The sequence below is a fragment of the Carettochelys insculpta genome, chromosome 2 (assembly GCF_033958435.1).
Source record: "Carettochelys insculpta isolate YL-2023 chromosome 2, ASM3395843v1, whole genome shotgun sequence".
Classification (NCBI taxonomy): domain Eukaryota; kingdom Metazoa; phylum Chordata; order Testudines; family Carettochelyidae; genus Carettochelys; species Carettochelys insculpta.
The window spans coordinates 212,270,668-212,285,394 of record NC_134138.1 but is presented as its reverse complement, the minus strand read 5'-3'; the positions used below and the strand labels follow the sequence as shown (position 1 = coordinate 212,285,394).

Here is a 14,727-nt window from a genome sequence, read left to right as displayed (position 1 = left end):
AAATAATGCTGTCATTTCACAGGCTACTATACTTGCAAGTTTTCATCTTTTAACTTTCATTACGCAGGGTCAAAACTGCACTTTTTTATGTGATTTTATGCACTAAAGTTAAACACAGTACAGTCAGAAGCAGCAAAGAATCCTGGGGTATTAATATGCCCAACAATAAGCAGATCTAAAATTTATTTCTCATGTTTGTTTCTATAATAAGTTAATGTTCACTACAACAATTGCAGCTCCCAGAAGATAAGATGAGAGAAGATGAATGGGAATAAATGCACTGTACCCTAAACTGTAAATGTACCCTAACTTGCCGATATTAACTGTTTAAAGCTGAAAATATTACTACATGTTTTATCAAGCCTAGAATGCACAACACTTGCATTTGTCAGTAGTTACTCATGAGCAGTTCTACTGATAGCAATGTGAGACAAAATTCTCACTAGCCTGGGTAATACTTGCACAAACACAGTGGCTACGCCTACACCCGGGTTCTTTTTCAACCAAACAGGCATTTTGTTGACAAAGTCCATGGAGTGTCCACACTAAAAATGTGTTCTGTCGACATATTGTCGATAGAACTTTGCACTTTTGTCGACAGCGTTCTGCCTCTCACCCACAAGGCAGAATGCCTTTGTCAACAGAATCTGTTGACAACAAAACCATGTGGATGCTTTGGGGGGCCCTCTGTCAACAGACAGGGCTTCTGGGTCACCAGGAAGTCCTGTCTTCTGTGATTCCAGTTGGCCATTCTGTTGAGAGAGACCTGGGCAGTCTGGCCACTCTCCATTGACAGAGATGATTGCTCTTCCAATCCGCATTTGTGTGTGGATGCACCTCTGTCGACAGAAGTTTTGTCAGAAGATATGTCCCGACGACAACTTCTGTTGACAGATTGCTGTAGTATAGATGTAGTCAGTGCATTATGCTGTACGTTTTATTTTCTACTGTGAATCAGTGTTAAAGATGGATAATAAAGGTATCTACCGTATGAATATTAAGTCACAAATATTTCTTATGTAAACAGTGAAGAGCTGTGGTACAAAAATAAAGTGGTCATTAGACATGTAGCGTTGTGACCGTGTTGTTCCCAGGATATGTGAGAGACAAGATGGGTTGCGGAATATCTTTTACTGGAGTAACTTCTGTTGGTGAGCAAGACAAGCTTTCCTGCTTAGATGTCATTAGTGCTTGTACCAAAGTTGAGCCAGTGAAAGATGCTGCATTTAGGATGTTTTTGTGATCTGTACTTGCCTGTGCTCTATCTGTTGTGAGAAACCTCGAGGAAAGATTGATAGACTGAGCAAAGAGCATGCGCTGCTACACAACTACTGTGTGCATCTAAGAGATTTAAACTGTAAACCCAAAGCTTCATGCCTTTTGGAGGTGGAGTTCTGGGACAGGGGTGTGTTCAGGTTCTAGGGATTCTTGGTGCGGGGGGCAAGGCAGCTAGAGAGCAGGTTCAAACACTCAGAAAGGGGTGCAGTTACAAGGTCTCATGCTGAGGGTGTGTCCACAGATTACAAGATAGGGTAGTGGCTGGACTATGTTCGGATTCCACAAGCTTAAAACACACCTGAGGACCTAGAACAGAGGCTTGGATTCCCCTCACAGCAGTCCTAGAAGGTGCCCAGGAAGGGGCCCTCATTACAATTTGTGACAGCATCTGTTATAAAGGAACTGGTAAACATAAGGGGCGAAAGCACCACATGCAAATGAGGGGTAGATTTAAATATCTCATGCCTCATTTGCATACTCACAGGGGCTCTTGCATCTGAAAGAGCTGTTTTTGAAAGCTCATTTGAAAGGAAACCCCTCTTTTGAAAGCGCCCTTCTTCCTAATTATTTTTGGTGCCCAAGCAGGTTCACACAGAATGAATCAGGCATCACATTAAAAGCCTTCTATCTTTGCACCTACAATTGTAAGTAAAAGAAGATATATTTTATTTTTCACATTGAAATATGATTTTAACAACTGTTAAAAGCCAGACAATTTGTAAGATAAATCACAACATACTCTTTCACTAGTTTTATGTAAATACCATAATTCTTCTATTTCCTTTCACTCACTGCAGCATTGCTGAGTTGGTTCAACAAGCTGTGGTAGAAAATGGAGCCTGGATCAGATGGGATCATGGCAATGATAATGCTGTTATTGATTTCCAGTGGTGTTGGTACTGATGCTAGTGCTGGTGTATGGCAGAATTAACTTCAGAACTCTGATGATGTGCTCTTACTGGGAATTATACATTAATTTGCATATTCATAAGATCATAGGCTCAACTAAATGACAAAAGCTGTACTATGCAACCTTGAGTTACCGTGGATAAAAATAAATCTACTGCCCTGTACTGTATGCGTTTCATAAGGGATGAAAGCCTTATACTGATTCAAGAACCAAGCCAAGGAAGAAACCTCAAACAACTGAGCAGGGAATGGGAAGTTAAAGAGATCTCCTAGCTGTATCTTTTTTTGGCACTTGAAGATGGATATATTGGTGCAATGCAGTAATCAGCTGTTGCATAATGGAATTCTGGAGGACAGAGGCAATGAGAATAGTCTACCCAAAAGGAAAATGTTTCCCTTTAGTTTTTAGAGCTCAAGTACCAATACATACCTTTACAGATCTCTTTTAAAATGTATTTTGAAATTTTTAAAATATGTAACTAGTTTACCGAAAAGCAGCTGAGAAAATTATTTAGAAAAAATGAAAAACATCTGTACTAGATATAATTGTTCACGAAATCCTGAACCACAGTAGTCAATTATCAGAAAGGACGTGTTGCTTCTGAGAAGAAAGAAAGGGACATTACTTGTAGCAGACTTAAGTGTGATTTATGAGTACTGAAGGAAGAGTCAAGTAGCAAATGTGAAGAGGAAAAGCAGGGAACCTAGACAAAGGATCAAAAAGGGATCAAAACATTACAGGAAAATTCAAACCCTGGGAAAACTGATTCACGTAAGGGAGATCCAGGTCTTACTGGCTATTGTAGTAACTTATAAACAATACTATTTAATTAGAGAATTGCATTCGTACGTAAATGTCTGAGTCACACAAATAAGTTTTCAAAATTGTCACATCACAATTTGTGAAATTGTAGGCACTTTTGTAAAAAGTTCTAAAGATGTTAACTGCATGCTACAGAAACTAAGCCACTCCATACTGGACAGGGAAAGATGGAAGGAAATAGTGAGAAAGACATCAGAAGGCAATGGGTGCTGAGTCCATGGTTGCTGTTGTGGATGATGATGAAGACAATGACATTTTTTCCAGCAGGTTATCAGCAACTTCACTTGAATGAATGTATTTACCTGAATTGTTGAGAGGCATTGTTGCTTTGCCATCACAGATCCTTTTAGGGCATCACCCATCTCCTTGTTCTGACTGCTGGAACAGTAATGATCATCTTCTATTGTGATTTGCTCATTCTCCTCAGCCTCCAGCTGGCTCTGATTAAAACGCAGGGAACCCTTTAGAATATCCTTGATCTATTTGCAGAATAGGAGGAAAAATAATTAAGAACATTAGGAAAAATCTAGAATATCTGAAGTTTGTGCTAAGTAGAGAGTCTGCCGCTCATGCACTAGGTTTTTGAATAAGTAAACAATAAAAAAGTAATATTTGCATTCATTAAAAGATCACACATAAGAACTAATCCAAATGAAATAGTTCTAAAAGACAGATGCACATTGTTCAATAATAATCTCATTTAAGGAACGCAGTACTTTTTCCTCATATCAAATGACACTCAAATATCAACTTTTTGTGGTACAAAAACCAGAAGTACGGATATTGAATACTGCACGTTATGCAGTAGAGGAGTGACGATATTATGTTTAAAGCGTAGAACTGAGAATAAGACTACTAGGGTTCTACTCACAGGCCATCACAGACTTCTGGAAATTGGGAGTGGGTAGGATACTTCATCTATCTTTGGTTCAATTTCAGTTCCAGAAAAAGAGGATTTGTAAAGCATGATATATTAACATTTGTAAAGCTTAATTCAGTCAACATCTCTACCTGCTTCAAGCCGGCCAGAGACACCAGAATTTCATCTTCTTTCTCCAAGTGCTCCTGTAATATGACTTCTTGAATATTCCCTGCAACACAAAGAACAATATTTTCCTAAATGATCACTCAGTATTTATCTTCTACCAACTTACAGTCAGCATGAGCGCACTCAGACATTAGCACCACATCGAATGCTGTGATGCCAACACAGTCACATAGATATAGACCTCCAGTGTGACAGCTTTGGGGGCATGAGAAACATGGCTAGCTAAATCTACACACCAGTCAGAACTCCCACAATGATGCTGTGCAATTAGAGGATTTGACTGCCAATTGAATTAATCAGGACGTAAACTAGAAGAAAGCTGATACCTAAAGCTTTCATGGTCTGCACAAGGATTAAATTAGAGGATCTAGTCAGCTGGCTGCTTCCACTTTCATCCCCATTCAGGTGTGTAACCGTCCTAACATGACCCTGCAAACATCTCAGGAGGCAGCTAGGAATCTACACAGCAGTAGGATCTATGGCTCCCCTAAATTAGTTTAAATGTATGCACTCTGCAGTTCTAGCCCAGGTAGTTCCTGCCTCGTGCCAGCTCTGATGTGAAGAGTTACCTGGTCCTTGTGTACTAAGAGCGAAAACCTCACCTCTACTCCCTCCCCTTTATCCTGGGTAAAAGAGCCAGAGCAGAGTAAAGGGAGTAAATATCTGCCTAGACAGTGAAGGCAGCTTTTCAAGGATTCCCTCGCAACCCCTGACACAGAGGATTTGCCAAGACCAGAATGGGAATATCAGTACACTGTGACATGGAGATTTTGGGCCAACCTATAGATCTTAGTGCAGCCCAAAGAAGTTACTGTAACTCAGGTGGGTAGGCTTCCAGAGCTGATTAAATTGGGCTGAGAACTTCATTCCCCCTTAAATTTCCATTCTCTTTGGGCATTGAGTTCTGTGCCATGCCTCAGAGGCACAACAAAACCTGCGAACAAAGCTTTGCTACTTGTGAATAAAGCTACTATCCTAACACTTGCTAAGAAAAATATTGTACCACTGACACTGTGCCCTGTCATCTGTGGCATTTTAACACAGCAACCCTGCATGTTCAGGGCAAGAAAGAATTAGAAGTCAGAGCTTTTGTTACAGACATGACTGACAGGGATGAAGGTAGTGGTGGTGTCAACAATTACAGAATACAGCACTACAAGGAGTTTCATAGTAGAGGAACTGAGTATAACTTCACCATGTTAAAATGAAGATTAATATATGAAGAATGAGATGAGAGCATATGGGATGAGATACAGAACTGGGTCAGAAGAAGAAGAAAGGCAGATATAAAAGACATGGATGCAAAGATGGCAATTCACATTACTGATGGTAACTGAGACCAGATCGGCTCTCCCAGAGGTTGGTGTAAAGGGACAAAAAAAGGGGCAAGTATGACCCTAGGCACCCTTATATTTATACCCCACAGTCTACTGTAATATTATTTGTATAAAATATGCCTTGTGAAGTAGCATATGAAAGCTAACAACATGTTGGGTATTAACAACTTTGTAAAAAAATATGTTTTTATCCTTACATGTGAAGTAAAAAATTCCCTTGGTATGATGATACTAGAACAGGTTTAAGACAAAGATATTCCAGTAAGGTAAACTCATAAACAGGTTTGTCCTGGACAAACAAAACAGGTGTTTACGTCAATTACATATTAGCCATAAACAATGTTATTAAGCTAACCCAAAATTAATTGATTAAAGCTACACATGCATCGTGAATTGGAATGATTAGCCTGAGCATGGTTCCCAATAAAGAAATGTAAGCGTGAAGAATGTCCAAAAACACCACGAGTTTTGGCAGAAGGGACTTTCTGTATCAGAAGTTCACAAATTGTGGGGTGCAGCTTCTATAAGGCAGCCTGGAAAAAAACATTTGGTGGTGTGTGGGGCAGGGTCAGGCCAGCCCGCCCCACTCTGGGGTTGGGGAGTGAGTACCAGTCAGCCCTGCTCTGCTCCAGCTCATCTTCAACCCCAGCTACAGCTCCACATCATCCGCAGCCCAGCTGTAGCTTCTCCCTGCTCCTCCTCTAGACCAGCTTCACCCCTAATTGCAGTTCCACTCAGCCCCATTCCACCTTTTCCAGCCCAGCTTCACCACCAGCCACAGCTCTGCCTCCAGCTCAAGCTCCTCTGCTGAGGAAGGTTTGGTTGTGCAGCAATGAGGTGGGAAGTGTGAGCACAGTTCCACTATCGGTGAACAGCGTGTCAGGAAAAGTTTGGGCACCACTGCTCCGTATTAGTAGGTAGTTTGTCGTGTCCGACGATGACATCGTGAGCTCGCATAGGCTCACCGGTTGTGCACTCGCATGTGGCTGAGGAGTCCAAGCTTTAAACGGCATGGGCATTCACAGTGGGGGAAAGGGAATTGCCCTGGCTCTGTTGGTGTGGCTGCTGCTGTTGCTTTCTTCCTCTCACGAGCATCAGTGAGGTGTACACATCACTGCTCTTCAAAGTTGTCATACACGTGTCGTATGAGAGCACGCCAGCCTGTTTGGTCTTTTGCATGCTGCTCTAGCTGATCTGGTTTTAAACCAGCATGAGCAATGTTGGCCTTTACGCAGTCTTTATATCTCTCACAAGGCCTACCTTGATTCCTTTTGCTCTAGGAGAGTTCATTGTAGAAGAGTTGCTTAGGGATTCTTGACTTCTCCATTCGTATGATGTGCCTTGTCTGGCAAAGCTGGGCTTTCAGAAACATGGCTTCGATGCTCATGGTTCCTGCTCTGTCCAGGACTTCCAGGTTTGTAACTCTGTCCTGCCATCGAATGTGCAGTATTGACTTCAGGCTGCATGTGTGGAAGCGCTCCAGCAGTTTTATATGTTTTCTGTGCAAGGTCCAGGTTTTGCAGCCATACAGAAGAATGGTCAGGACTACAGCCTTGTACACTTTCAGTTTAGTGGACTGTCAGATATTGTGCTGATTCAACACTCGCACTCTCAGATGCCCTAGTGCCCGGCTGGCCTGGCAGATTCTGGCATTGATTTCTTTGTCAAGGGAGCCATCATTGGCTATCACACTGCCAAGGTACTTGAACTCCTCTACTGTTTTTAACTCTGTTCCTTCAATAAAGATTGAAGAGGGGAGAGCAGCAGATCCTGGAGCAGACTGAAACAGTACCTCGGTCCTTCCTAGGCTGATGGTCAAACCAAAGAGGCGAGAGGCATCAGCAAACTTGTTGATGATGAGCTGGAGATCAGATTCCTTGTGTGCCATAAGTGCACAGTCGTCAGCAAAAAGGCCTTCAAGTATGAGCCTCTCAAGCGTCTTGGTTTTAGCATTAAGACGATGAAGGTCGAAAAGTGACCCACTGAGTCTGTATTTTATGTAGACTCCATGGTCCAGGTCCCTAACTGTGTGGCTGAGGACGCACGTGAAAAAGAGGTTGAATAACACTGGGGCCAGCACGCACCCTTGCTTCAGACCATTGGATATCTCAAATGGATCTGAGGACTTGCCATTTGAAAGAACAAAGCCAGTCATGTCATCATGGAACAGCCGTATGAGGTTAACGAATCTTCTGGAGCAGCCAAGTTTTGACAGGATAATCCACAGGGCTTCTCTGTTGACGGTGTCAAACGCCTTGGTCAGGTCTATAAAGACGGCATACAGATCCAAGTTCTGCTCTATGCACTTTTCCTGGACCTGATGAACAGCAAAGATCATGTCAATGGTGCTGCGGCCTGGGCAAAAACCACACTGTGCCTCTGGTAGGTTCTCCTCTGAGATGCTGGTGATCAGACAGTTGAGGATGACTCAAGCCAAGATCTTCCCAGAAGTACAGAGAAGGGAGATGCCCCGGTAATTTCCACAGTTAGCTTTGTTGCCCTTGTTCTTGAAGAGCAAGGTGACTGTGGCATCCTTAAAGTCCTTGGGCATGTCTTCTTCCCAGATGCTGATCAAGATGTTGTGAAAGGCTTCAAGAGACACTGGTCCTGCCGCTTTGAAAATTTCATCAGGGATACTGTCCATCCCAGGGGCTTTGCCAGAGCTGGTCTGGCTGGTTGCCTTTCTGACCTTATCCATTGTAGTGGGCAGGTCAAGACTGTCTATTGTGGGTTTCTGAGGGATCTGGTCTAGGGCCGCAGGGAGGGTCTGTTGAGAAGGTTGCTGAAATGCTCTCTCCACCTTTGGTTGATGCTGTTCTTCTCCCTCAGAAGGGTCATGCCATCTGCAGACAGGACAGGTGTAGTACTTGGCTTTGAAGGTCCATATATAGCTTTAATAGCACTGAAGAACATCTTGGAGTTCTTGGTGTTGGCATGGTATTGGACTTCATCAGCTTTACTCTCCCAACACTCATCTTGCATTTTGCAAAGTGCCGTTTGCGCGTGGCTCTGAAGGTGTTTGAAACTAATTTCATTGTTTTTCCCAAGTCTGAGATCTTATGTATTATTTGATATTTTTTTCTGTTTATGCAGCTGAATGGCCACACAATGAAGCTTAATATTATCCTATCATAGACTAGTACTTTGTGAATTACACTTGTTTTCATAATAAAAGTCTTTATGAAACTGCACTGGTATTGACCCCAAATCAAAGAAAATTTGAGGGCTGCTTTCTGTCCTGCCCTCGAGACACTGATGATATGCACCAAAGAAAAACTGCATCATATGGCTTATAAATTATTCACCAAGCCAGGGAAATTTATTTTTTGTGCTATATGTATTCCTCTTTACAATACTGTTAAACGGCTGTTGTAGACAAGTGTAGCCACATGCACAGTTCAGAATTCAACTAGCATATCAAAAAAGGTTGCTTCGTTTACACTAGTTGTCAGGCAAATGTTTTATTTGAATACTGCCACAATCCCACCAAACTTTCAATAACTGTTCTCAAGGAAGAGAATATATTTTACTGCCCAAATGCTAACATACAGAATAATGCTACCTGACATATTTGAAACCTCAGGGGAGGAAACGGGTTAGCTGAAAAGCTGTTGAATTAAAATGAATAATAAACAGTCATATCCTGTTCTTATACTTTGCCAAACTTATAAACATCCTATAAAAATTCACTTAAAACAGATACTGAAAGCATTCAAGATTTCAATTTTTTCCCCACAGTGAGAAAATTAATTTCTAAAGTTTAAATTAGACCTTTTAGCATTTTCTGTCTAAAGATGGACGAGTAAACTAAACCATGGTAGGTCCTAGCTGTAATATTCAGAGAAGACTTGTACTCTCTGATGACTCTGCTCATCTATATTGCAAGATGATGTGTAAAGTTTGTTTGTTGTAACTGAATTTGGTAGACAAGAAAAAGGGTGGTTGAAACCTATTAGATTTGCAACACAAATTATTTGTATGAATATACAAAAAAGGTGCACACTGTGCCTAATTAGTTCTAGTTTTCTAATAAATAAATTCTAGTGCATGCTGAAAGATTACAAAATATTCAGTACAGACACTAGCCTTCTCCCTAGCAGTTGCTCTAACTGTTATAGTGGCTCCTACTTCAAAGATCACAGCTGATATTTCAGCAACTGGTTCCCAAAAAGCAGAATGGATTTAGAACCAGTTGCAACTGCTATGACCAGGTGCTGGCCTTAACCCGCCACACAGAATCCATACATCCGCAAAAATTAAAAAAAATGCTGCATTTATTGATCTTTCTTCATATGATTCGGTATGTTGCAAAGTTCTTCTGCTGACGTCATCATTAGCCTTCCGAGACAATCAGCCATCAGACTAATCATTGTGTAACAGAATATTCACTGGGCATGGAGTTGGTATGTGGGAGGGGCTGAGGTGTTAGGTGTAAGCTCTGCCTGGGATGTGCTTAACATGAGAGGCTCCTGACCAGCAGCCTGCTACACCCCCATATGCTGCTCAAAGTTGCTGGCTGCTGAGCCAGCATAAGTCTCTGCCTGCTACAAGTGCTTGCAAGCACAGTCCAGGCAGCTCCCATTGGCCAGATTTTGCCCAATGGGAGCAGTGAGGATTGTGCTGGGGCTGGGGACAGTGCATGGAGTCCCCCCTCACAGGGGGTGTACCGCAGAGACACACATGGTGGCTCCAGCAGCTAGACACTTAAGAGTGGTGTGGAGAGGCATGGTAGGCAGGGAGCTTGCCCGAGGATCCCGCTGGGCTGCAGGACGTGAGCAGCCGAGAGCATTGTGGCTGGCTGGATCTGAATGTTTGGTGGGCTGGATTCGGCCCACCGGCCATATTTTGCCCACCCCAAGTTAAAACTTGCCTTTATAAAAAAAAAAAAAAAAAAAAAAAAAAAAGCATAAGATGGTTCTGAAGTCAAGGCCTTGATTTCCGAGATTTGCCTTGCTGACATCACTGCCACCAGGAAAGAGACCTTTGAAGAGAAGTAGGTAAGGGAGCAGGAGCCCAGTGGCGCAAAGGTCGGTGAGCCTGGGGAAGATCAGATTAAGATCCCACTGTAGGACAAGGGCCTATACTTGTGAGTAAAGCCTGTCAAGGCCTCTTGAGAATCTGTCAGATCCTCAGAAAATACTGTCTAACCCTGGATTGATTAATGGAACAGGGAGATGGCCACTAGGCGCACTCTGATGGAAAAGTGCACTAGACGTTGATTCTTGAGGTACAGCAGATAATCCAAGATGGACTACAGAGAATACTGTGAGGGAGAAATGCCACAGAGAAGCCCAGTGGGAAAACATCGTCCACTTGACCAGGTAAGTCGTCCTGGTCAAGGGCTTCCTGTTTCCCAAGAGGACCTCCTCCTCCAAGCACATTCGTTCCTCCAGGTTCAGGTGGAGAGATGCAAGACTGTGTGCAGAAGCCAACCATGTGCCTGCAACAGGGAGTATGGATGACTGGGAAGGGGACAGAGCACGGCTGCTGCTAGGTTCATGCTGGTGGTGGTGAGGCCATGCTGGGGTGATCATGATCACCTGTACTTTGTCCCTTTTGATCCTAACCAGGACTCTGCTGATGATCAGGAGTGGAGGAAATGTGTACATCAGTTTTCCTGACCGCAACAGCAGTAAAGCATCAGAGAGGGAGCCCCTGTCAATATGTCACTTGTAGCAAAACTGCTGGCATTTTCTGTTTTGTCTAGTGGCAAACAGATGCAATTTGGGGATGCCCCCCGCAAGATCATGCAGGCCACCTCTGGGTGGAGAAGCCACTAGTGGTGAGAGAAGAAATCTGCTGAAGTGATTTACTAGCCTATTTCTGATGCCAGGTAGAAGACAAGCTTCCAGGTGGAAGCCACAGTTGATGCAGAAGTCTCAGAGAGGGAGGGCCTCATGGCAGAGAGCCAATGAACTTGCTCACCCTTGCCTGTTGATGTAGAACATCGAGGCCGTGTTGCTTGAGAGGACTCTCGCCATTTTGCCACATCGGCAAGTGAGGCGGGAAGACCCTGCATGCTACGTGGACCACTGAGAGTTCCTTGACCTTTGTGTGTAATGTCATCTCCTCCGGGGACCAGACCCCCTAGGTTTGGAGACCATCGATGTGTGTGCCCCAGTGAAAGTCTTGGGCATCTGATACCAGCTGTATGGAGGAAGGGAGGTTGACAAAAGCAACTCCTTCTAGGACCTTCTCACAATTTGTCCAGCAGTGAACCGATGACAGTCATTTCCAGTGGACTGATGCCAGTGGACCAATGATAGTCATTTCCAGGTGATCCCTGCACTGGTAAAAGGCTAATGCCAGGGGTTGCATGCAGAGCCTGACACGGCAGACCACGTGATGGGCATGCTGCTATATGACCTAGTACGTACAGACGCACACTGACCATCTCCAGGGGAAATGTGGATACCTTCTTGATCAGGTCTGTGAGGGCTTGAAATTTGTCTACCCTTGCTTGGGTCAAACTGAGAACTGCTCTGATAAATTCTCTCCTGTGAATGGGAGCTAATGTAAACCCTTTGTCATTGACCAGGAGGTCCAGACTGCAGCATGTGGCTTCCAAGATCATGACATCCCACTGGACTTTTTCTTTGAAACTGCCTGTGACCAGACATTGAGGTATGGGTAAATATGGATACTCCAGCACCTGAGGTAAGCCACTACCACCACCAGGCACTTGATAAATACCCTGGGTACTATAGCCAGGCCAAACAGGAGAACCATAAACTGGTAATGGGCACAGCCCACCTTAAAAAGAAGAAAGCATGTGTATGCTGGGTTGCCAGGTGGAAATACATGTACTTCATGTCAAGGGCAGCATACCAGTCTTCCATATCCAGGAAGTGAATGATGGAAGCTAGGTAGAACACAGAGAATTTTAGCTTCTTTAGGTACCTCTTGAGGTCCAGGCAGACACACCCCCCCATTTTAATATTCCAGCAGAACTTCCTCCACCACCCCCAGCAGTCCCTGACCCTCCTGCGCAATGACACTCATGTGAAGAAGGGTCCCTGAACTAGGACAGGATAGTGGGGTGGAAAGGAATTGGAGGATATACCCCTATAGCACCGTGTTCAGGATCCAGGCATCTGGTGTTATGGTGGTCCAAGCAGGAAGGAAGGGAGGACTGGTGGTTGGAAGAAAATGGGGAAATTAGATCTATTGAACAGTCTGGCATGTTGGTGGTGGGTGCGCATTCAAAATGACTTCTTAGCTCTATGGAGCAGCTCAAGCCCGACAGGGCTGAGGATGGAGGCAGGTGACTTGGGTGTCATTTAGAGCCCCTGCTTTTCTTGGGAGGTGGCTCCTCTGACTCAGGGGTTGTTGTGGCTGTAAGTTTTTATGGGGAGGACCATGAGCGTATAGTCCCAGGGTCTTTAGAGTGCTGTGGGAGTCCTTAAGCCCATGTAATTTGTGTCTATTTCCTCACGAAACAGAGCACAACCTTCAAAAGGGAGACCTTGTAGGGACTTCTGAGCCTCCAGTGACGGGCTCAATGCCCAGTGCACGGACATGGCTGATGTCATGGTGCATGCTACAGAATGCATCATATCTGAAAGCTGCCTGGAGGGCTGCTTTAGCAGCCACGATGCCCCTTTCCAGGATTGCTTTAACAATTTCTTTCTGGAACCTTCAATGGAGTGATTTTTTTGAATTTCATCACGGTCTACCACATACTGAAATGGTAGTGGCCAGGGAGGACTTGATTAGGCACCCTCAGCTGCAGGCTGAAGGATGAATAAATCTTTCATCTGAACAAATCCAGTCTCCTGGAGTTTTTCTTCTTTAGTGTTGCCCCTGGTGGTTCATGTCTCTCCTTCTGATTGACCACCTCCAAAACTAGGGAATTAGGGGATGCGTGGATATACAGATACTCATGGCCCTTTGCTGGTAAAAAGTACTTGCATTTAGTCTTTTTAGAAATGGGGGGCAAGGAGGAAGAGGTTTGCTGGAGGGCATTGGTGATTTTCAATACCCCTTCATGCACAAACAGTATCATCCTATGGTGTGGAGGAGCTGAAAGCATCAAACAGAGTGTCTGACAGCTCCTCAAGCTCTTCCACATGCTGTTACAGGTTTGAAGTAATCCTTTTCAGGAGGCCCTGACACACTTTGCATCATCCTGAAGAACTGGCTGACAGAGGGGCCCACAATGGCCTCATCCCATGACGATGAGGCTGATGCCATGAGCTCTTTGCACCTTCCTCCTGCATGGTGCTGGGCTGCTTTTCTAAAGCCTCCTGCATCTGGGGGGATTCTCTCCTGGGGATTTGTCCCTGCTGGGATGGGAAGAATATTGAGGCTGATGGTCTTTCTGAAGCCCTGAAATCGATTGGGGTGACCTGGTATTGTTAAGTCAGCTCCCAAGGATTCCACAACACTGGAGAAGAACTGGGAGCCTGCTTGGGTGCAGGGGTGGGAGGACCTTTGAGATCAAGACCTGCACGAAAGAGACAGATGACAGCTCGAAGGTAACAGGAGATGACGCTCAAGTGAATGGTCCTGTGGGCAGTGCTGAGGCCTAGGTGATATGGGTAACCTATCCATATGCTGTTGTTGGGGGCATGAGCCTTGACTGGCCTGCATCAAGGTTCTGATGAGTCATGCCCCAAGTCTTGATTTGGTACCCAGAGTCTGGTGACAAAAGGGGCACCCATGAAGCCAGCCTCTCAATATCCCAGGCCTGGAGGCTTTGTGCAGGGAAGCACTCGCAGGAAGGCCCTTTAGACAGGGAGCAGGATTGCTGGTGTAGAAGAGCTGAAAAGGAGCCCAGTGCAGACTTTAACACCACCTCGGTCAGTGTGGTTGGTACTGGCAAAGTCAAAATACCCTGCACTGCTCACAGGGCCTTGGGAATGGAAGGCACCTCCAAGCTCCACAGGCCTTCATCACTTCCTGTTCCTGAGGCACTTTCGTATCATCTTGTGGAACTGGGTGAGGGGAACTGATAATAGCCTGCTTCAGGGACAATGAAGAGGAGGCTGGTGCTGTGAGCTCTGCACCTTCTTCCTGGGGGGCCATGGGCTGCTCTTTTAAAGCCTCCTGGATCTGCGGTGGAGGATCCTTCTCCTTGGGGATTGCACCTGCTGGTAAGTGGCCTGGGATGAGAAAGGCTGGGCTGCTAGGCTTGAGTTGGGGGCCTGACCCCTAGATGGAGGTGATGAGTCACTCATGGGTCTTGGCTCTTCCCGAGCCTCCTTTCCCTTTTGGGATGTCAGAGATCCTTCCCTTGGTGATCCCTCTGGTTTCTTGTTTGTAACCGGCTCATGGGGATGGTGGAGGCTTGAAAACGGAGCCAGTGGGGTACTCCATACTTATGCTACATG

The 14,727-nt window shown here is 44.7% G+C and overlaps 1 protein-coding gene across 1 annotated transcript in view; it reads right to left on the bottom strand.

Annotated features, from left to right (window-relative positions):
* The window catches only part of TBC1D5 (TBC1 domain family member 5), a 560,176-nt gene that overhangs the window by 12,633 nt on the left and 532,816 nt on the right, over positions 1-14,727 (bottom strand). Inside the window, exons 24-25 of the mRNA XM_074984496.1 lie at positions 4,022-4,101; positions 3,313-3,489 (exon numbers count right to left, since the gene is read on the bottom strand). Coding sequence (XP_074840597.1) covers positions 3,313-3,489; positions 4,022-4,101 — 257 coding nt within the window. The remainder of the gene's footprint in view (positions 1-3,312; positions 3,490-4,021; positions 4,102-14,727) is intronic.